We start from the raw sequence: 22,308 nt of genomic DNA, 5'->3' as shown, positions 1-22,308 counted from the left end.
GTCAGGCCTTCTGCCTCACTGGGGACTGAAGGAACGATGAGTGGGTTGGAAAATGGTCTTCAGCCTCAACAGGCTTTTCTTTGTCTAACCCCCACTCTCCATTTCTAGGAGACTTGGGAAGCCCTGTTCCCCCACTGAAACCTCTTCGAATTAAGAAGAAAGAGGCACCAGCAGGGGAAGGGACCAAGATGAAAAAGACGAAGAAGAAAGGTGAGACTGGTCTCTGGAGAAACAAGGGCCTCCGGGTGTGGTGGGAGTTGTAATCCCTTCACAACCACACACACAGGGTCTGGGGAGGCTGACAAGGACTCCTCAGTGAGCCCGGCCAGAGTGCGGAAGAAGATCCCAGCAGCCATGTTTCTGGTTGGGGAAGATGGCCCAGCTGAGAAAGCTCTGAAGAAGAAAGGTGAGTGGCCTTTGGTGCCATGACATTGAGAGGCAGTCCTGGGGGTGGAGATCTGGGGCACAGTGTAGGGTTCTAGAGTCAGAAAACTTGGGGTATCTTGACTGCCATTTTAATAGTTCTGTGACCTTGGGTGTCTTAGCCCTTTTAAGGCTCTGATAATAGTAATATGGGGTTACTCTCTTGTGATCGTGAGAAAGGTCCAAGTGAGACATGGGTGTCGCAAGCACTTCGAAAACCATGAAATACTTCACAGGGTAAGGGGTTAACTGGCCTGTTCCTGCTCCATTCCCAGGTATTCCCAAAGGCTCAGAAGAGGAAAGGAAGGAGGACGAGGATGAGGAGAAAGAGGAGGCAGCTGCGGTGACCAAGAACAGCAATCAGAAGGGCAAAGCAAAAGGAAAAGGCAAAAAGGTTGGGTCTCAGAGAGGAAGGGGGCTGAGGTCTTTTGGGGGAACAGTGGCAGGGGCCTGGGCTTGGGGAACTAGTGTGGGACCTCATGGGTTGGGACCATGAAGTCACCTGGGATTGGAATCTTGGCTCCTCCTCTAGTGACAGAATATGAGGACAAAGGGAGACTTGTAAGAACAGAAGGGGTAGTCGTGGGGTCACCAGGTTGAGACTGGCCACCCAGGGGCCTTATATCATCTGGTCTCTAAGCCCTCCCCAGTGCAACCTAACCATCAGACATAGCCAGAGATGCACCCCATGAAGAGATGCACATTTTCTGAGGTGGCACACACAGGCCAACAGACACATATGTACAACACCCTTGAGCATACCAACTGACTGATAACCAACTGTACGAGTTGTTAAAATATTTCCACCCTGCAGCTCTGAGCTCCCCAAGTGTTTTCTGCTACCTTACCTAGGACATCCCAACCTTCTAGCGACCAAAGGGTTACACTGGCTGTCAGGGGCCTCCAGGACACTCCTCTAGGCCTACCCGGTGTCCATTCTGACTGGGCATTCCATGGGCAGAGCAGGTTCTTAAATGTTTTGAATATTGCTCTTACTTACAAACTTAGGCACCAACATGCACAAACTCAAGTAAGCAGGAGAGAGAGATCCAACTGGACAGAGAAAGTGATGAAAGTCTTTGAGGAACTGTTTTCCACAAGTGGAGAGATCACCATGAGGGCAAGGCCAGAGTCTTAGCTATGTGGGTTTGTTAGTTCATTCAGGAGTCGTCAGGTCTTGGGGGACCAATTCACACTAGCCAAGATCATCAGATACTGATGTATAAACTAAAAGTCCAGTTTATTATCTTCCAAGAGAAATAAATATAATTGCAGTACAGCCTTTTATATAGTAGGTCCTTGAAATTCAAGCTGTAGAAATGTTTGAATAAGTTCTGGCTTTCTCCAGATCACATTCCAAACATAGTCTTGTGTTGCACAAGTTTCTTCTGGAGAAGCCTAGAGAGGAGAAGAAATGCTCACTGCCCGCAGGCTAAGGACTCCCTCCCCAACACTAGCCTCACCTAATACACAATGCAAACCTGCCCTCAGCAAAAATGGCCAACTATAGCACATCAGGGCTTCTCAGTGGCTCACAGATAGCATTTTATCCTCAAATGCACACACCCAGACTGGTAGTCCCTTTTGTCCCTGTTGGGAAAGTTGGGGTTAGAATCTTAGCTCCCCCTCTTGTGAGGTATAGAACATGAAAGCAAAATGCATGCAGTTTGTGAGACTAGAAGGGACACTGTGGGTCACCAGGCCAGGCCACTGTAGGACATAATACAATCAAATTGTTATTAGTTTCTCCATGAGCAAAACTAGCTTATTCGTTCATTATATATATAACTATGAATTATCATATAATAAACCAACGTGTAGTATCTTAAAGCAACAAACGTTTATTTTCTTAATTTCCATGAGTCAGAAATCTAGGAGAGGTTTAGCTGGGTAGCACAGGCTCAGGATCTCTCATGAGGTTTCAGTCAAGATGTCATCTGGAAAAAAAAAGGATGTCATCTGGGTCTGCAGTCGTTCTGAAAACTTGACTAGAAATGGAAGACCCACTTTTCAAATGGTTCACTGTCATGGTCGTTGGTTGGAGGCCTCTCCATAGCACTGCTCGAGTGTTCTTATGACATGGCAGCCAACTTCCCCCAGAGCCCAGGAATGGTGGCCTGAGAGAAAGAGCAAAGAGAAGCCAAAGTAACTTTCATGACTTAGCCTTAGAAGTGACAACCCCCATCACTTCTGCCATATTCTGTTGGTCACAAAGGCCAGCCCTGATACAATGTGGGAGGGGACTATATATGGATGTCAATAGAGGCAGGGACCATTGTGGGCCATCTTGGAAGTTGGCTACGACATTGAGTAGTTACTATATGTTCATAATAATAGTAATAGCTAACACTTACTTCCGCTGTGCTATGTGCTTAGAACACGGCAGTTGATACCTTCAGCCTCACCTCAGTTCACCCCATGAGAGTGTGTCCACATGAAAAAAGGTCTTTCTAAAGGCTCTGAATCTAACAGGAGACTGGACAGCATTAAATCCCAGCTCCACCTCTTACTAGCTATGTGAACTTGGGCAAGTTTCTTAACCTCTCTGAGCGTCAGCTTCTTCATCTGTAAAATGGAACAGTTACTTCAGTGAATATTGATAAGAAAATTAAATGAGTTAATATTTAGAAAGTGCTTAGAACTACCTGCACGTTGGTAGACTTTATATGAGTGTTTGTTAAATGTATAAATTAGGTAAGTTCTGTCCCAGGGATTCATCTACTACTCACATGGAAACTGAGTCAGGGCACAAACATGGCAGACAGTGGTGGAATCAAGATCTGAACTCAGGCCATCTGGCTCCAGAGCCTGGACTCTTAACTACAAGCTAAATGAAATAATAATTAAATTCAAGGCTCCCCAGAGCCTCCTAACATAGCTTGCTGAGCTGTTGGGGAAGCATGCGGGCCCAGCAACACTCTAGTTGGCCTCTCTGTTCTCTCCCCACACAGAAAGTGGTGAGTTGACCTGCCTGCCCTGCCTATGTCCCAGCACTGGGGATCTGCCGAGGGCAGGGGAGCTAGTGCTCTGAGGCTGAGGCACCCCCTGCCCCCCCACACCCAGAAGGAGGAGAGGGCTCCATCCCCACCTGTGGAAGTGGACGAACCTCGGGAGTTCGTGCTTCGGCCTGCCCCCCAGGGCCGGACGGTGCGCTGCCGGCTGACCCGGGACAAGAAGGGTATGGATCGGGGCCTGTATCCCTCCTACTTCCTGCACTTGGACACCGAGAAAAAGGTGGGTAAGGGAGAGATGGAGGGAGAGGGATGGGGAGAGAGAGTGGAAGTGCCACAACAAGGGCTGAGGGAGGTCTAGGGCCAAGATGTGGGGAGGGGCTACAAGGCAAATAGGCTTTCTCAACCTCATCCACTTCCTTTTGCCACCTGGTCTTCTCTTCCCAGCCTCTCACTTGTCTCCACCTCTCCCCAGGTGTTCCTCTTAGCTGGCAGGAAACGGAAACGGAGCAAGACAGCCAACTACCTCATCTCCAGCGACCCTACCAACCTGTCCCGAGGAGGAGAGAATTTTATTGGGAAGCTGAGGTGGGGCTGGGAAGCTCAGAGCATCAAGAGGGCCATGGCCAGCCTTCTGTGTCTCCCTGTGCCTGCAGAGTGCCCACCACATTGGACACTCTGGCCCAGGGCTTCTCATACTTTGTATAGATCACTTGGGGATCTTGTTAAAATGGTTCACTGAGTCTGGAGTGGGGGATGGGGGGAGATTTTATATTTCTAACAATCACCCAGCTGGTGCCCGCACTGCTCATCCGTGAACCTCACTTGGAATAGGGCATAAGCTCCATGAGGGCAGGGCCTGTCTTGTTCATGATTGAATTCCTAGGACCTGGCACATAATAGCTACTCAATAAGTATTAAGTGAATGAATGAACAAATATTTGGCACCTATCCTGTGCTATGTCTCCCGTATCTCATCTAATCCTCACCACAAATCTGAGAGGTGGGGGGGTGGGTGGGTAGACCACTGAATCAAGCTTTATTTCTTTTATTTATGTATTTAACACTTACATAAGGCCTACCTAAGCATCAGGCATGCTTCTAAGTAACTTCCAAATATTAACCCATTTAATCTTCTTCTCAACTAAATGATGTAAATACTGCTGTTATGCCCGTTTCTCAGATGGAGAAGTTGAGGCTCAGACCAGTTAAGTAATTTACCTAAGGTCACACAGCCAGTAAGAGATAGAGCTGAGACTTGAACTCTGCCCAGTCTCCTAGATTCATCTTTTTAAAAGACCTTATGGAGGAAGTGTGGGGCAGCGTATACGGATTTCTCCGTCCTAAGACACCTTCCCCGTTGATGACCAAAGAGCTCTCAAAACCGCTTGGCAGGGGGGACGGAGGATGGTCTTGGAGTAGGGCGTGGATTCTCCTCAGCCCCGCCCCTAGTTCCGCCCTGCTTGCAGGTCCAACCTCCTGGGGAACCGCTTCACGGTGTTTGACAATGGGCAGAACCCTCACCGTGGAGGAGGCAACGCCGACCTGGGAAGCCTTCGGCAGGAGCTGGCAGCTGTGATCTATGTGAGACTCCACCTGTCCCCCATGTCAGGCCCAACCCCTTGCAGGGCCTTTGCACTTATTCTTCCCTAATGCACATCTCACTCCCAGGAAACCAATGTGCTGGGCTTCCGAGGTCCCCGGCGCATGACAGTCATCATTCCTGGCATGAATGCAGACAACGAAAGGGTCCCCATCCGGCCCAGAAATGTGAGCCCTGCACCTCCCTGACTCCTCTCCCTGAGGGTCCTGCTTCCTACATGACCCACTCCAGGGGAGCTGGGGGTGGTGGGCTTAGCTTGCCCAACACCCAACCTCTTGAGCATACTCCAGTGCAAATGCATTCTGGCAACTTGTGGAATGCATTCTGGGTTTTTGTAATCGCATTCACTGAAACAAGCACGATAGGTTCTGTTTTTTTGTTTTTTTGTTTGTTTTAAGTTTACATCAAATTATCCATTTATATATTCATTCAACGGACATATTGAGGGCCAAGTATTATTATTCAGGACGTCAGTGGACAAAACGAAGATCTGCCCTCTTGGCATTCTAGGGGAGCAAGACAGTAGACCATAATTGTGAGAAATAAGTAAATTAGTATGTTAGAAGATGATAAGTGTTATAGAAAAAAAAGTTGAGTAAGGAAAGAGAGATGAGAAGTGTGTGTGTGTGTGTGTGTGTGTGTGTGTGTGTGTGTGTGTGTGTCTTTCAATATTAAATACAATGGTCAGGGTGGGCCTCATTGAGAAGGTGAAATTTGAGCAAAGTCTTGAAGGAGGTGAGGGAGCAAGCTTGCAGATATCTTGGGAAAGATCATCCAGGCAGAGGGAAGAATGAGTGCAAAGGCCCTGAGGCAGGAAGGTGCCTGGTGGGTCTGAGGAACAGCAGGTGGCCAGTGTGGCTGCAGGGAGATGAGGTAAGAGGGGTGAGAGTTAGGGGCAGATAGAGCCAGTATAACTGGTTTTTACCCTGAGAGAAACAGGAAGCCAGAGTAGGGTTTTGAGCAAAAGAGTGACATGATTTGACTTATATTAAAAAGCAAAGGTTGTTTCCTTTATGTCTGTGTGTAGGTATAAGGTAAGATGAAGAGATGTTCTACAAATGTGGCCTCCTTCAGAGTCAGTCCTGCACTCTGCTCCGTAGCACTGTGGGTCAGTTGAGCCTAGGATTTCAGAGACCGGATGACTGACATGCTCCATACAGTGATGTCACTTTACTCATTTACAATGAAAAATAATACCCCTGTCAGCTGATCACACATCTTTCTCTGCTGGAAAGTCACACCATAATCAGAGGCCCAGTGCACAGGTGGGGCACCAGCCATGGGAGGCTCTAGTCTTGAGGAACCTGTGGTCCCACACTTGTTTCTTCCATGCCTGGAGTAAACACACATATTCTCCAGTGCCATCTGTGCATTTGGGCTCAGTAAGAACTACCCAGTGGTGTTCTGGGTCTCTTCATCATCTTAGTTCATTCATTCTCCAATCATTTATTAAAGCCAAGCACTGTAGAACCAAAATCAATACAACAGGTACCATCGAAACAATATCTGATATTTATGGAGCATTTATTCTGTGCCAAGAACTGATTTAAACAACACTTCATGCACTATTATTTAATCCTCACAACACCCTGTTGTGAGGGAAACTGAGGTACAGATAAATTACTAAAATACTCTACCGGCCCTTAAAGTATCTAATTCTGTCCCATTACAATGCAGTGGTAGAATGGTAACAGCAAGGTGTTATGGAAGCTCAGATCTAAGACATGTAAATCAGACATGGGGTCAGGAAGGCTTCATGGAGGATATGGTCTTAAGTGGACTCACTCTAAGCCATGAATGTGAAAAGGTGGCAAGGAAAGAACTATCTAAACAGCACACTCATACAGACACCACTTCTTCCTTCTAGAAACTCTTCCAGGACATTTTATTTTAACCACTGTTTACCTGTTTATCTCCTTAAGCTCAACTGTAAGCTCCTTGTAGGTCCTAGAATGTCTGGTTCATCCCCGTATTCGAGTGCCAGTGTGTGACTGCTCCAAAGACCCCTTGGGTATCAATGGCACAGAGCACCTACTATGTGATGGATGCTACTTTCCATTTTCCAACCCTCCACTTTGGCATCCCACAGCTAAGCCCCATTCTCGCAGATGCACACCCTGCCCCCAGTGATACCACAAAGACCACCCCTAACTGTCCTCTCCCTAATACTCTCCCAAAACCCAAGGCCAGTGATGGACTACTAGTACGCTGGCAGAACAAGACACTGGAGAGCCTCATCGAGCTGCACAACAAGCCACCTGTCTGGAATGAAGACAGTGGCTCCTACACCCTCAATTTCCAAGGCCGAGTTACTCAGGCTTCAGTCAAGAACTTCCAGATTGTCCATGCTGATGACCGTGAGTATCTAAGGGCCCCAGACCAGGCTGCTCCTACCACCTCCACCTCCAGGACCCTGACCCTCACTCAGGCCTTTCCCTACCACTACCACCACACACACACACACGCACACACACATGCACACACACACACACACACAGACCTGGAGCTGTACTTTATCTCTGGAGCCAGAACATCTAGGAAGGTCACTCTCTCCTCTGGGGGCATTGACGCTGTGCTCTCTGGAGCCTTAAATATTCCAAGCAGGTGTCTTGGGGCTCAGTATTCCAGACCCTCATTCTAGGATTGACCAGAGCCCTGGGGTAGATACTGGGTAAAACTGTGCTGAAGGGAGAGTTAAGCTGCTGGAGTTTGAAAATCACTGATAGCCCAACCCCTTTGTGATTAAAGAGGGTGCTGAGGCTCGAGGCAGTACCTTACCCAAAATCTCTCAGCTCCTCCAGGCAGTTACACTGGCCCTCAATATTTACTTCACAGACACACAGTATCTTCTCTGTGCCAGACACTGTTCTCGGGACTTTACAGATACTGAATCGTTAAATCTTTTCAACAGCCCTGTGAGGAAGGTATTGTTGTCTCTATTTGGCAGAGGAGAAAACTGAGGCACAGAGAGGTTATGAAACGAACCCAAGGTCATACAGTAAGAGCTGGAATTAGAACCCAGGTAGTCTGGCTCCAGTGCCTGGGCTCCTAACCCTTTCAAGATAGCTACGTAGGGAATATTAATCAAGCATTTCTGAGTGCCTACTCTATTGTCTTCTCTCAAGTGAGGTCAAAGGCCTGCCCTTGAGGAGGGAAACAAGATGTACCCAGAACATAATTAAGTAAAAATGTCCCTGTTACAAGCCTGGGGAGAGGTCTGCATTAGGGGTAAGAAAGTTTGGGAATGGAAAGGTCTCTCCCAAGGGACTCCAGGTTCCCAGGGACAGCTAACATTGAGTGAGTTCCCCACCCCCCACTCCATCCTAGGGATGTGCCCCAGTGTCACCTGTCCCCAGGCTTTGGATAACTGCTCTTCAGATCACATTTCTGGTGGAGCCTGGTCTGCTGAGGTTGGGGGTATTTTTAGTAACTTCCTGCCCATATGGATGCTGGGGGAAGTGTTAGGATAGGGCTGAATGGAGCACAGGATGAGGAAGGGAACCAGGGGGCTAGTTAAGGGATTGAGCCTGGTGGTCTAAGATGGAACTTGGGGTGAGCTGGGGAGGGGGGTGGGAAGAAGAAGGAATGGAGTCAGAAGACAACAGAGATGTTGGAAAGGGAGGAATCTAGGCTTGGGGAAGTTTGATGGGGAAGTTTGACAGGTTCCTATAGTTAAGTGGCCATCGCATGAATAGGTCTGGTGGCAGAAGATAAGGCAGGGTCTCTGTCCTCAGGGGCTTCCAGTAAAGTTGCAGGTGGGGCAAGTTGGGTGAGGTAAGAAGAGAGGATGGTTGGAGGGCGAATAACCTAGGTATCTGAGTATTGGGTCCCAATGCAAGGGAGGGGGACAGTCCTCAATGCTGAGGGCACTGATTGCCAGGATGATGACCCAGGAGGTCTCCGGCTGCCCACACCCTTGTCTGTATCCACAGAGGACTATATAGTGCTGCAGTTCGGCCGCGTAGCGGAGGATGCCTTCACTCTAGACTACCGGTACCCGCTGTGTGCCCTGCAGGCCTTTGCCATCGCCCTCTCCAGTTTCGACGGGAAGCTGGCCTGCGAGTGACCCCAGCAGCCCCCAACACTCCCAGAGCCCACCAAGGTCCGGGAAAGGATTCAATGGAGGCTTGCAGGGTCACTTCATCAAAGCCCCCACAGAAGACTCCTCTCTTGTCGGGGAGTGATCCTCACTGTCTTTAGGTGACCCCCATCCACTCCCCACCCTGGTACAGGCCAAGGCAGGGGAGGAGCTAAGACCGCGAGTCTGACGGAGATGAAGAACATCTGGAGTGGGAGCCGCACATCTGGTCGCGGAGCTAGCCTGCGCCGCTACACACACACACACACACACACACACACACACACACACACACACACACAGTCACTTCCCGTCCAGGAGCAGTAGTCAGTGTTGTTTTAACCCCCTCCGGGACCGTGCTAGGGCTCTGAGGAGTTGGGGCTGGCTCGGAGGAGGGGGCAGGTGATGGGGGACATGGGCCAGGTACCCACATCCCCAATAAAGCCGCGTCCTAGGCCAAGCGGAGCAGTGGTTCTTCAGCGCGTGCGGAGGACGAGGCGGCGGGAGGAGACCGGAGGGCGGGCTGGAGGCCTCCCTTCCCCGCTCCCGCCCAGGCCCGGGGCGCTCCCTCGTCCCCTCCCCCGCGCCCGCCGCCGGTCCTACCGAAACTCGGCGGGCTCGCGGTGTCAAGACGCCCCCCGTGGGGGCCCTGGGGAGCCGGCCGAGAGGGAGGGCCCCGGAGGTCCAGGAAGAGGGGGAAAAGGAGAAATTCGAGAAACAAGCCTCTCGGGGAGAACCAGACAAACCGGGTCCGGGCAGGGCGGGCGCAGCCGCCAGGGCGGGGCCGGGTCTGGGCCCCGGGAGTGGGGGGCGGGCTCTTGGGAGGGAGAGGGCGCTCCGCCTCGGCGGCTCGAGACGGCGGGGGGTGGGGGTGAGCCCCGAGGCCCGTGCACTCTGGCTCCACCGGGCTCATGACGTGACACCCGGGCCCCGACACCGACGGAGTCCTGTACCCGAGGCAGGAGCTCCGCCCTCGGCCCCGCCGAGGCAGGATCCCCAAATTCCAGTGGGGTACTGGGGAGGTGGGCTAAGGCCCCGTTGCAGGGGGAGGTTGGGAGTGTCGCCACTGCGGGCGAGGAGCAGGGCGCCCGGGTGCAGGAAGGCCGGGAGCGACCGCGGGTCGCGAAGCCGTGGGGTGGGCAGCCAGAGCGCCGGGCGAGGGCGGCCCCGCCCCTCCCAACCGGTGCCCGCCCCCCTGCGCGCCCCGCCCCCTCCTTCCCCGCAGCCCCCACCCCCCGCCGGGCTCCTCAACACAAACTTTCCGTCCCGCTCACTCCCTCCTCCGCGCCCGGCGCCTCCCGCTCCTGCCCAGCTCATTCCGCACATTCCGGCCAGCCCCCTCCCCACGACCCCCCTTCCCCGGCCCCCCTCTCAGCTCCCTCGGGCCCCGCGGAGCGGCCCGGTCGGAGCGCCCCCGCGAGCTCGGACCAGGTAAGCCCGGCGGACGCTGGGAGGAGGCCAGGCTGGGAGAGGTGGTTTGGTTGGCTGGTTGGTTATGGATTGGGGGGGGACACACTTGACTGGGGCTGGGTCCCCGAGCTATTGTCCAGCCTCAACCGGAGCCCCGGATTTGGGTGCCGGGAAGTTTAGAGGGAAAGTGGGGGGGGGGGAGAGCTCTCCGGGAAGCCCCGCCCACCCCTCCCACCGTCCCCCCTCCCGCGACCGGTATGAGTTGGTCAGAGGAGGTAGGGGAGCCGGGAGATTGTCCCCGGTGCCATCGCCTCTCCGAACGTCCGCGTTTGGGATGTCAAAGCAGCGGTCTGGGGGCCGCACGACTTGGGGGGGGGCCTGCCACAGGGGAGCTCATTACCCAGGGCGCCCAGTCCCGGGCCCTGCCGCCCTTTGGACTCCCGGCTTGCGCTCTCTCCCGGAGCCCGCCTGGCCCCAGCTCCACGCAGGCCTCGGGCCGGGCCTCTCGGCGCCCAGGCAGGCTCCTGCGCGCGGTGCCCACGGCTTCGCTGGATTGTGGAGGCTGTCTGGGAGCAAAGCTGCGCGCCCAGGGCGTGTGCCCCCCGAGAGGCAGGGGCTTAAGTTCTCTCCAGTTATGCTGCCTGTGTCGGGGTGGAGGTTCAGCGTTCCAGCCCTGACGCTATGAGCCCGACTCCAAAGGGGGCTGGATTTGGGGCCTTCTCTTTGCCACACTTTCTCAGAGCCCTTGTTTAAACTTTAGAAGGTTTGAAGGCAGCTTGTCCCCGCCACCACCGCCACCACCACCATTGTCTGTCATGCCCTTTACTCCTGCCTGGGGAAGGAAGGCTGGAGTGCCTGTCTGCATCTGGTTTCCAGCCTAGCCAGGCTCTGTCATTGAGACCCCACTCTGTCACTTTTCTGAGAGAGGAGCCCTGATCCAGATCTGAGAGATTCTTTCTGGGCAAGGGGGAATGAGCCCTGGGGGAGGGCTTCTCAGGGGGCACCTCCCTCTGTGTCTTTCCTTTCTCTAGGTAGAGGCAGAACCAGGTCAGGCCTGGACTTGTAGCCCAGGAGATCAGGGGATGGGGGTGGGGGCTGGACACAGCCCAGAGGGGCTGGTGCCCGTGGCAGCTATGTGTCCCATCTCCTTTGGCCTGGTTCTGTGGACACGTTCCACCCCAGTGCAGACACCTCCTTGATTGGAATGCTAAGGGTAGCCTGGGGAAAGGAGAGAAATTCAAAATGCCCAAAAGTTGGAGATTTGGGGGAATTATGTCCTCTTCCCTTCCAGATTTTTGTAGCTCTTTTTGCAAGGGTACCGCCCCAGGACATGTTTCTGGATCCTTGTAGGCTTCTGGATTCCTGCTCGCCCTGTGGGCAGGGGATGGACAGATGTATCATCTAGAAAATGGATATCTGGTGAAGGTGACTTCATGGGCCCTGGATGCCCCCTCCTCAGAAAGAGGCTGGGAGCCCATAGAAATCTCAACCACTTGGGCATTCCCCCAGTCCCATAGGGAAGGAACAGTAATTAATGTTAATTAGTGCATCTGGGCTTCGGAATGACTGAGTAGGATGGTCAGTGATTGGCAGGACAGAGCTATGTGTATGTGTCTTGAGCCCTGCTCCCACCCTCACCCTCAGGTTTGCAAACCCTGGTACATCCTGCCAGTTGAGGAAATATTAAAACCAGAAGGAAACATCAAAAGAAGAGGTAAAGCAATTAGAGATCTGTTCCCAGCTGGACCTTTAATCAGCTGTGTCATCTTGGTGGGCCTCTTTCTTTGGGCTTCAGTTTCCCTGCTTGGAATAAATGACTTCTCAGGTCTCTTTTCTTTGAGCTTCTCCCAGAGTCTCTGTCTCCTAGTCAGCTGGCCTTCCTTCTCCTCCCATTATGGAATCTAAACCTGATGGGGTCTGGAGAAGTGAGTGGGTGATCCCATGGTCTAAGGAAGAAAATGAGAACAGATTAGGGGTGACTGAGGAGTAACTAAACCAGGTGAGCGCAGCTGAAAAAGTTGCAGGCAGCAGGCGTCGAGGGACGGGGAGGCCAGGTGGAGTTGGGGAACTTGCCCTCTGAAGTGGTGGTAGTAGGTCTGAAAAGCTAGATGGGATGAATGGTGTTCAGAGGCCACTTGGATGGCGGGCCCCCCTGCCTGACTCCCAGACCCCTCTAGGGGCTCAGTGTTAAGCTGGAAGGGCACCGAAGCTATCAGCCCTGCCCACCTTCTCAGGAAGGGGAGAGGAGCAGAGGGTTCTACTCACAGTGAGGAAAGCAGGAAAAAAGCTGGTAGTGCCAGGCCACAGGGAGCTGGGGAGCCATGATGGCTCTACATGCTGCAGCTTTCTGTGAATGTGGCTCAGAGATCACACTCCCTTCTTCCCACATGAGAGCTGCAGAAGCTGTTGGGTCCCAGGGGTGGCCTTGAGGACCCAGGTATCCGGGGACCTAGGGGCAGCCCTGGGGCCATGGCAGGAACTTCTCTGGTCAGACCTGGAGCAGAGGTCAACAGATCACACTTGGCTCTGTCCCCATGGCCTTGCCTTGCCCTCCCCTCCCTCCTGGTGTTGTGCCAGCCTAGAGTTGTCTGCAAGAGAGGTGCTGCTCCTCCAGAGAGGACACTGGATGGGAGAGGGCTCTGCCTGTTCTCTCAGGGTCCCACAGGAGGCTGTAGGCAGGGGCCAGAGAATCCTATCACTCTGAGGATCCCTTAAGCTTCAGCCTTTGAGGTTTCCTAGAGTGCTGATTGTTTCCTGTACTCCCTGCCAGGCCTGAAAGGACAGGAAGTGATAGAGGGAAATGAGAGTGCAACTGTGTGTGACGCTGGATGTGTGTGAGAGGAACCGAGTGGGACATTCTGTGTGGGTGAAACTGTGTGTGGGATGGATATGTGTGTGAGAGACAACCAGGTAAAACCAGTTTGTGTATGTGACTGCATGTGAGGCTGGACATGCACAAGAGAAACTGTATGTGACATTGTGACTTTTTAACATTCATGTGTGTGAAAGAAACTGACGGTCTCTGTGTATGACTGATATAGCACATACATGAGAAAAACTGAATGATGTTCTTAGTGTGCGACTGTGTGAATGGCCATCACACGGGATGTGTTTATGAAAGACATATCAGTATGAGCCTATCAAACCAAGCCTGTGTCTGATACTGGTTGGGATTTTGATGCTCTACATGTGTGAGGGACACTGCAATTGTATGATGCTGTGTGTGTCAGAAGTAGAATGAATGACGTTCTGTGTGACATATGATGCTGTGGCATGACTCTTTATGATGCTACATGTGTGCGAACAGCATATGAGATGATCTCAGGTTTATAGAAACTCTGAGGATCTGTGTGTGTGACTGTATATGACACTATGTATGAGAAAAACTATGACAGTATGGTGTGTGTGTGCATCTGTGTAAGGAAGAAACCATTGTGACATGGTAGACTATATCCAATACACTATAAGTGTGCTGAGAAGTTGTTGTGATAAGCTGAGTGTGAAATAAGGTGTGTAGGATGAAACTGAGCACAAGAAAGAAACTGCATGTGTGTGCTGCGTGTAAGAGAAACTGTGGGGTGTGACTGAGACTGCCTCTGTGGGTGGTCACTATCTGAGATTGTTTGGGACTGTAGGACAGTGTGGGCGACATCGTTCAGGCTGCGCCAGATATAGAGTGGGATACTGTGTGTGACTAATTTGGGGGCCTGTGACCCTGATGCATGTGGTGTCTGTATGGGGGACCATGAAAAACAACTGTTCAAAACAACAAGAAATGCACTTAATGCCACTTAAAAATGGTTAAAATAATAAATTTAATGTTACGTGTATTTCCTCACAATAAAATTTAAAAAAAAAAGAAAAGGGGGAGAGATACATGTAATAGTGAACGTGAAAGACGGTGTCTGTGAAGAGGATTGTGTGTGTAAGAGAGAGAGAAGGAGCCCAGAGAAAGCCTGTGAAGCCTGTGTGTTTATAGATGATATTGTGACTCATGATGGGGGGATTCATTGAGTGACTGGTGGCACCTCAGTCTGTGACAGAGTGCAAGGGGTTTGGGTTGAGGCAGGCTGGTGGGAGTGGAGGTGCTGACAGGTTAATTGAGAACTGTGGAACCCTGTTTCCCAAGTTGCCCATTAACTGCATCTCTGTCCCCACCAACTTGGATACCTGGCCTTCACTGGTCTGAGATAAGATGAGGAGACAGGACAGAATCTCATGATGGGGGCGAAGGGAGGTCTGGGAACCGGGCCCTTTCTCTCTGCAAGAGGTTTGAGGGCTCTGAGTCTTTACCCTCCCACCCTCCTACAACTCCTTGGGGTGGGGTGCATGCTGACAGTGAGGAGGAGCTTTGGAGAAGGAAGCCTAGGGGGCTGGCCAGCCCCTCTACTCCCTGAGAAGCCTGTGCCCTGAGTATGGGGGCGTGTGGCACAGTCTTGATTCCCAAATTGGAAGCACATTAATGAGCGGGGGAGAGGGGAGGATGCCCCCCACCTCCCTCCTAGTGGGCTCTGCAAATTGTTTCCGCCTGTAAAAATCCCGACCCTACTCCAGGGAAGAGGGTATTATTCCCTCCCCAGCCTGGCAGGGTGTGGCCACCAGGCAGGGTCCCTCAGGGGTCCTTGGACGGGAGATGGAGGAGGCATCCCAACAAAAGCAGGGCCACTTCTAGGGTGGGAGCCTCTGGCAGCTGGAGAACAGCTGGCCCTGCTGTGGGGGCTGGTGGGGAGGAAAGGGAGAAAGGCAGAGAGGGTGGGGAGGCTCCCTTAGCCATCATCAGCTACCCTCCCCATCATCAACCCCCTGGCTGGTCAGCCCAGCCCAGGTTTGGGGGCGGTATTCTGGACAGAACTGCTGATTTCACTAATCTTCCCACATTTTTGAGTGATCACTCAAAGTGAGAGTACTTTGGAGGCTGGGGTCGCTGCAAGAGTGGACAGCTGCTGGCTGCTAGACCCAGCAGAGTCACCAGGCTCAGTTTGTCCTCCCAGTGGGGCTGGTACAGTGGTAGGGATAAGCGTGTGTTTGGGGGGGGCACCTGCCTGGACTTGCCTTGTCTACATTCCCCACCAGGGCAGAGACTTTGGGGGAGCCCAAGTTTCAGGCCTGTCCTCCAACTTTAAAAGGGAGAGTGGTCTGGAGGCTGATGGGGGGTTTATAGGAGTGGGGGTCTAGGGCTTCTGAACCTGCCCAAATCTAACCTCTATCCTTGGAGCTGTCCAACCAGTTATTTCAGCAGGCCTGGCCCCAGGGTGAGGAGTGGGCAGCAAGGTGTCGCTTTCCTCCCTGAGGGCCCCAAAGCCTGCTCACCCAGCCTACTCACGGCTAAAGGCACTGGGAGAGGGGAAGCAGGTGTGTGTGGCTGATCAGACTGAGTGTAAGGGCAGATGAGACCATAGGAGGTCCACCGCCTGTCCCTGTCGCCTGTCGTAATAATGGGGCTTCTGCAGAGGGAGATGAGAGGTCATCTGTGAGGAGGTGGGAGAGCAGATGGGGCAGGAATGAGCATGCCCTTGTTGTAGCTGACCCTAGATCCCTACAATGGCTTTCCTTCTTTCTGGGTCTGCCCTGGTCTCTGGGTCTTTCTGTCATTTGCACATGCTCTCTCTCTGGCTCTTTCTTGCATGCGTTCTCTCTCTCTTCCTCCCTTCCCCCTCACCCTTCTCTCCCTCCTGGCTTACCCCCTCCCTCCCTGCCTGACTGTATCTGAATTTACTGATCTTTCCCCTTACTGCTCCTTTTAACCCCTCCTCTCTTTAGCCTACCCCCAACTCTCCCACACACCATCTCCCTCTTGCCCTCCTGTCTGTCCAAAGCTCTACCCGCTTGCCTCTCACTTGGGTCTTTCTTCCTCTCTCCCACCTCTCAGCAAGGCAGAGGTTCTACACACCTGGGCAAGCAAGTCAACAGGGAGCTGGGGGTGGGGTTGTGGGGAACTCACCACCTCTCCCAATCCCTCTCTGTACAGGGGAGATGAGACCCTATCCCGGGCTGAGGCTGCCCCCCCCAGGGGGGCGTGCCCTCTCACCCCAGGCAGCTCCCTAGTGTCCTCCTCTTCCACCAAGGCTGAGTCTCACGTTTGCCTCATTTCAGCCCTGCAGCTGTCTGAGGAGCCCTTGGCTTCCTCCTTCACCCCAGGCTGGGTCCCAGTGTTTGGGGGTCTAAGGAGAAGCAGGTGGGCACACACTAGTTTCTGCCCTGATCCCACAGCAGTAACTCTGGGAAGACCGGAGCTGCCAGTCCACACTCCTCTCACTGACTTCCTCTAGAGTGTATAGGACAGAGATCCCAGTTCAGTCCCTAGCCTGGTGCAGCTGTCTGCCCACCATCGCCCGTGTGGGTGTCACCTGGTCACCCACACAGCATACTTGCACACGTGTGCTCCTGTGCATGGCTGTGTGGGGCGGGGGTCACCTGTGCACCCCTGTGCTGGTGGCTCTGCCTACACTAGAGTTCCTAGAAAGTAAGTCTTGCATGAGCCCCTGAGCCAGCGGAAGGGATGGGGGTCCCACTTTTCTCTCTGACTGTCCTTGTAGCTGCCCCCTGGCTCCCCTCCCCCTCACCAGCTGCCAGCAGTCCAAGCCGGGGCTGCCCCGCCCCCCCAGTCTGTCCCAGCTCCCAAGCACTGCTGTGTTCGCCATATTTGGCCACAGTGCTCCTGCGGGGGGCGGGGCGGGACTGACATCACCCCAAGAAGGGGGGCCACTGCCTAGATGAGGGGAGGCAAGCAGAGACTTGGGGGAGGCAGCAAAGTTGCTTTCAAAAGTCGGGCTGCCAGGATCCCCCCATGCTCTGGGCTTCCATTGCTCTGAGGGAGGCCGCAGGAAAGAGTTTGGGGGAAAATGGGTTGAGGACTCTGTTGGGAGGGGTCTTAGCTCACGTCCTCCCTCTTCTGCCTCCCCTCTGACAGCTTGTGGCAATGTCAGACCTGGGGGCAGGCCCTGTATCCCAACTTCCTCAATGTAAGAGTCACTGGGTCCCCTAGAGTCCCTGCTCTCACATTTTTATTCCAAAAGCTTGGCCTCGGGATTGAAAAGAGGATAGAGATAGGGATACAGCTCCCTGGGGTAAAGACAGGCAGGAGTAGATGAGTCTGTCTTCCTGACCTGTCAGGAGCGTGGCTTCCTCTCTCCCTGGAGGCCCCTTTGGCATGGGAGCTATTCCTGGTGGTCTCAGAGGGCTCACTAAAAGGTCTACCACGGTGCTGGGGTCCTTTAAGTTGCTCCAGCCACTTGGGCTAAGGAGGGCCCCTTTGTCTGGACCCCACTAGGCAGATCAGGGTGGTTGCTGTGACAGCTGGACCGCCTTTCTCACCTTTCTCACTATAGGTGATGGAGCTTCTCAGCCCCATCCCCTTGGTTAAGAGACTGAAGCCAGATTGCCTGGGTTCGGAACCTGGCTCTAGCGCTTAACTAGCTGTGTGTCCTTGAGCAAGTTGCTTAACCTCTCTGTTCCTTGGTTTCCTCATCTGTAAAGTGGGAATAATAATAGTATATACCCCATAGGTTACTCTGAGAATTAAATGAGTCAGCGTGTGTAAAATCCCAGCACAGTGCCTGTCGTATGGCGGGTGCTGTCAATAGTGGTAATGTTAAGTCTAAAACAATATATCCAGCCGATATTGAGGCCCTTCAAGCCCTCCCCATCCCATGTCACTCCCCATCCCCTTTAAGCCTCCCTAAGCAAACAGGTGGCCCCACAGGGAGAACCCCCACCCATTCTACAAGAGATGGGATTCATGTTTGAGGGGAAAGACCTGCCCCGACTTTCCCTGAAGCCCAGAGCAAAGTCCCCAGATCTAGCCCTCTTGACCTCTGAGTCTTCCAGGACCCTGGTATACATTGGGCATGCAGATTCTTAGGCTAAAGCGAGGGACTCGGAGCTGAGTGTGTTGGGGGGACTGGCTGGGTGTGGTCTAAATAAACTAGCCTTGCGTGTGCAGGGAACTCAGAGTTTACAGAGCCCTGGCCCATCTGCGATGTGGGCCAGGGCAGGGGCCGGCATGTGGGTGGTTTATGGGCTGCTGTAGGGCCAAGAGGTACGGGAACAGGAAGTGGGATGGAGGAGCGGGTGGGGTTGAGCAAGGCTGTTGGCTGGGCACCTTCTCAGCTGCTCCCTTGCCAGCCAGTGTCTCTTGCAATTCCTGGGGCACTTCCTGCCTTACGTTTAGATTCCTTGGCAGGGTTCTTTAGAGTTATCTTTTGGGTCCCATAGCAGGTCCTCAGCAGGGTTGCATTTGTGCTGCGGGGAGAATGAGGGGTTGAGTGTCCCTAGTTGGGGATCCAGATGACAGGGAGGAGGAGCTAGCAGAATAGGAGCCAAGGAGCCCCTCTGAGAGCTACAGAAATGCCAGGCCCTGCCCCTTGTGTTCCTCTTCTCTTTGCTCATCATATGCCTTTGACAGCTGACTGACCTAGTGTGCCTCGGTTTTGCCTTGTCTGAATAGTGGGCATCACTCTTTACCCTCGCTGCCTTAGATTTGGGAATTGAACGACTATGAAAGTCCTTTTTCCCCAAAGAAGTGCTATGTGGATATAAGGCATTTTTGTTGTTATTGATCGCAACCAGTGCTGTAGTGAGTGCTAGGAGCTAGGCATTGTGGTTGGCACTTTGTCATGATCTCATTTAATTTTAATCCTCACAACCTCAAGGAGATCCTTTCCTCTTTTTATGGGACTGGGGGTTGAAAAGGTGAAGTAATTCATCCAAGGTCACACAGCACTGAATAAGCTTAATTTCTGGTTACCTCCCAGAGCACCTGCCTTTACTCCTCTGTGTCTGTCCCCCAGGCTCAGGCTGCCCAGTGGGCTCAGGCCCAGAGCCCAGAGTAACCAGCACAATAGCGTCCAACAGCTGGAACGCCAGCAGCAGCCCCGGGGAGGCCCGGGAGGATGGGCCCGAGGGCCTGGACAAGGGGCTGGACAACGATGCGGAGGGAGTGTGGAGCCCGGACATCGAGCAGAGCTTCCAGGAGGCCCTGGCCATCTACCCACCCTGCGGCCGCCGCAAGATCATCCTGTCAGACGAGGGCAAGATGTATGGTGCGTGTCGGGAGGCACAGGGACACTGGACAGGACTGGGGGAGGCAGCCTGGCCTTCCCAGGCCCCTCCCCCTGCTCTCTGCCCCCTCACCCAACCGGTTTGGCCAAGTCTTGAGGCCGCCAGCCCGCCATGGGCGAGTCTGGGCGTGCAAGCCTGTGTGTCTGGATCCTCCTCATAAACAAGCCAGGCTTGCCCCCTCCACCAGCGAGAGCTCTCAAGAGCTTGGCCCTTGACACCCCCATCTGCTTCTCCTCTCCTCCCCCCTGCTGGCCTGGAGGTTTCACAGCGACTCAGTGGGCTTGGGAAACTGGGTCAGTCCACTGTGCTCCAGGCTAGGCCTGGGAGAGGGTCCTTCCCCTGGGAGGATGTCAGGGAGCCCGAGGGGTGAGGCCTGGGGCGGAAGTCCCAGCACAGAGCAGGGTTTCCCATTGGTGAGTTCCTTCCATTGCTTTGGGGAGGGGAGGGCTGCAAGGTAAGCCACAGTGTGACAAGGGCCTGTATTGGGAAGAAGGCTAGAGAGACTCATTCATTCTTCAGACCCCCTCCCAAGTCTCTCTTGTTCCTCTGGCCCCTCTCCTTGCTGCCTTGCCCACCTTCTGCCTCCAGAAGGGAGTGTCGCCCCTTGTCCAGCCCTGAGAGGGCTCTCCCAGAGCTGCATTTTTGGGATAACTCAGCCCTTCTGGGCCTGGCTCTTTGCCAACTCCTTCCAACCCTCCCTGACAGCCTATGGTTGACTGAGGCAGGCCCTCAGCTTGTCCTCTCCCAGCATCCAGTACCATGGCGGGTACAGGAAGGAGACAGCTGGGCCGAGTGGTAAGGGCTGCCCCATGTCCTCTGCCCCCACCCTCTTTTCACACCTACCCCTAGCACCAGAGCACCACTCATGGGGCAGGCAGATGTTCCAGGATGCCTTCCTAAGGGTGGGGGCTGCCTGCCCCAACTGCCACCTCCCAGATGGCTGGGGCAGCCCCACAGGGTATTTTTAGATAGGGCGGAGGGAGTGGGGTGGAGAGGGGAAGGCAGGAAGGGAGGAGCAGTGGGGCTGGTTCTGTCATTGAAGAGGAATTTGGAGAATGTGGGGAGGCTGTGAGGTTAGGGGGCAAGGGGCCTGGATTTGGGGGTAAGAGGTATACACCCAGGGGATGCTGAGATATGCTTAGCTACGGGTCCCAAGCACCCCTCTCCCAGGGACAAGCCCCCTCAGAGGGTCCATGGTGCTGAGCAGAGCCCCCCACCCCAAGGCTGACAAGCAGTTGGGCTCTCATAGGGCGGGAGAGATACTGGTAACTGGTGACATGGGGGTGACAGGCTCAAGGGCACAGTGACATGCTCAGTGACACATCTTAACACAAGCTATCAGTGTAGGAGGTGTGTTGGAGACCATCCGGTCCTTCCTGCCTATTTCACCAGAGAAGGGAAGGGACTTGTCCAGGGTCCCCCCTCATGTCAAGGACAGCTAGGACAGGAACCCAGTCTAGAACTCTCAGACACACATGGCAATCTTAACAGAAACGTCTACTGCCTGGGTCAGGTCTCACACACGAATACACACACTCAGAGATTTGGAGCTGGTGGCAAGCCCTGAAGGAAGGAAGCACTGCTAGGGGCTGGGAGTGAGGGACCGAGCTGCCCTGCTGCCCCTGGGCCACACCTGCCCCTGTCTGCAGGGAAACCTGACACTGTTCCACCTTCCTCCTCCTACTCTGCTGCCCCTATTCACCCCTCTCCCAATGAGCAGACCCCCTGCCCCCTGGAGGCAGTAGGGGGAGCACCTGGGACTTCCCCACTTTCCTTGTCCACCTGCTTGTGCCCCTGAGGGTGGGGTCAGAGTAAAGAGTGGGGGAGGGAACAGAGGAGCAGTGTTTGAGGGAGGTGCCTTGTGTGGTTCTCAGCTGGTGGGGTGGTCTCCATCCACCAGCTCCCCACTTCGCCCACTCATTTTTTCCTCTCACCCAATCTAGGTCGGAATGAGTTGATCGCACGCTATATTAAATTGAGAACAGGGAAGACTCGGACAAGAAAACAGGTAAAGAGACTGTTTATGTAGTGGCCCCTCTGCACACACACATTCTCTCAGCTGCCTCCTTCAACCCCTTTCTGTCCAGAGCTATCCCACTGCCCTGCCCACCTCCTCAGAGCTGCCCCTTCACCCAGCCTGCTCCCCTGCCCTCGCCTAGTGACTTCACACCCCCTCAAGCTGCTCCATCACTCTTCCCACTGTCCTCTCTGACCGCCCACCACTCCACCCAAGGCCTTTGCTTCAGTGACCACAGGAAAGCCCCACGGGGCAGCTGTGGCAGCTGCATGCACACTGCCCTGAGAGGCCCACTGACCAGTCAGGGAGACAGATGGTTGGATGGATGAATGCAGAGCAGGGTGGCATGGCTGAGATGGGGGGGTGTGCCGTCGAACAAGCATCTAACCCTGACCAGGCAGGGGAAAGGAAGAGGGAGAGCTAGGAAGGCTTCCTAGCGAAGGTAACACTCAGGATGCATTTTTAAGAAGGAATAAGATTTAGCCAAGCAGAAAAAAGGGAGGGGATTCTTCCAGGCTGAGGAAGTTGGATATGTAAATAATAATTGCGAATTCGGAGCTAACTTGATATTAATTTATTTGATCCTCACAGCAACCTTACAAGATAGATATGGTAATTATGTCCATTTTACAGATGAGGAAACTGAGGCACAGGGAATTTAAGTAACTTCCTCAAGGTCCCTTGGCTGGTAGGTAGTGGATCCAAGATTCAATCCAATAGGCAAGAAAGAACCTTCAGTCAGCCAGGTGGGCTGGGGTGGGGTGGG

At 53.6% G+C, this 22,308-nt stretch overlaps 2 protein-coding genes across 2 annotated transcripts in view; both read left to right on the top strand.

The window, feature by feature from the left end:
• Positions 1-9,120, top strand: part of TULP1 (tubby like protein 1) — a 13,685-nt gene extending 4,565 nt beyond the window's left edge. Inside the window, exons 3-11 of the mRNA XM_011373553.2 lie at positions 109-210; positions 287-406; positions 699-817; positions 3,487-3,657; positions 3,850-3,962; positions 4,844-4,958; positions 5,046-5,144; positions 7,163-7,334; positions 8,910-9,120. Of these exons, the coding sequence (XP_011371855.1) occupies positions 109-210; positions 287-406; positions 699-817; positions 3,487-3,657; positions 3,850-3,962; positions 4,844-4,958; positions 5,046-5,144; positions 7,163-7,334; positions 8,910-9,043 (1,145 nt within the window). The 3' untranslated portion in view covers positions 9,044-9,120. The remainder of the gene's footprint in view (positions 1-108; positions 211-286; positions 407-698; positions 818-3,486; positions 3,658-3,849; positions 3,963-4,843; positions 4,959-5,045; positions 5,145-7,162; positions 7,335-8,909) is intronic.
• An 850-nt stretch (positions 9,121-9,970) lies between these two features.
• Positions 9,971-22,308, top strand: part of TEAD3 (TEA domain transcription factor 3) — a gene marked incomplete at its 5' end in the record, with an annotated part of 21,429 nt that continues 9,091 nt past the window's right edge. The window contains 4 exons of the mRNA XM_023538501.1: positions 9,971-10,486; positions 12,110-12,179; positions 19,255-19,506; positions 21,469-21,533. Coding sequence (XP_023394269.1) covers positions 9,971-10,486; positions 12,110-12,179; positions 19,255-19,506; positions 21,469-21,533 — 903 coding nt within the window. The remainder of the gene's footprint in view (positions 10,487-12,109; positions 12,180-19,254; positions 19,507-21,468; positions 21,534-22,308) is intronic.

Source organism: Pteropus vampyrus, unplaced genomic scaffold (assembly GCF_000151845.1).
Source record: "Pteropus vampyrus isolate Shadow unplaced genomic scaffold, Pvam_2.0 Scaffold225, whole genome shotgun sequence".
NCBI classification, from domain to species: domain Eukaryota; kingdom Metazoa; phylum Chordata; class Mammalia; order Chiroptera; family Pteropodidae; genus Pteropus; species Pteropus vampyrus.
Note: the sequence above shows the minus strand (reverse complement) of the source record. Positions and strands in the feature narration are given on the sequence as shown.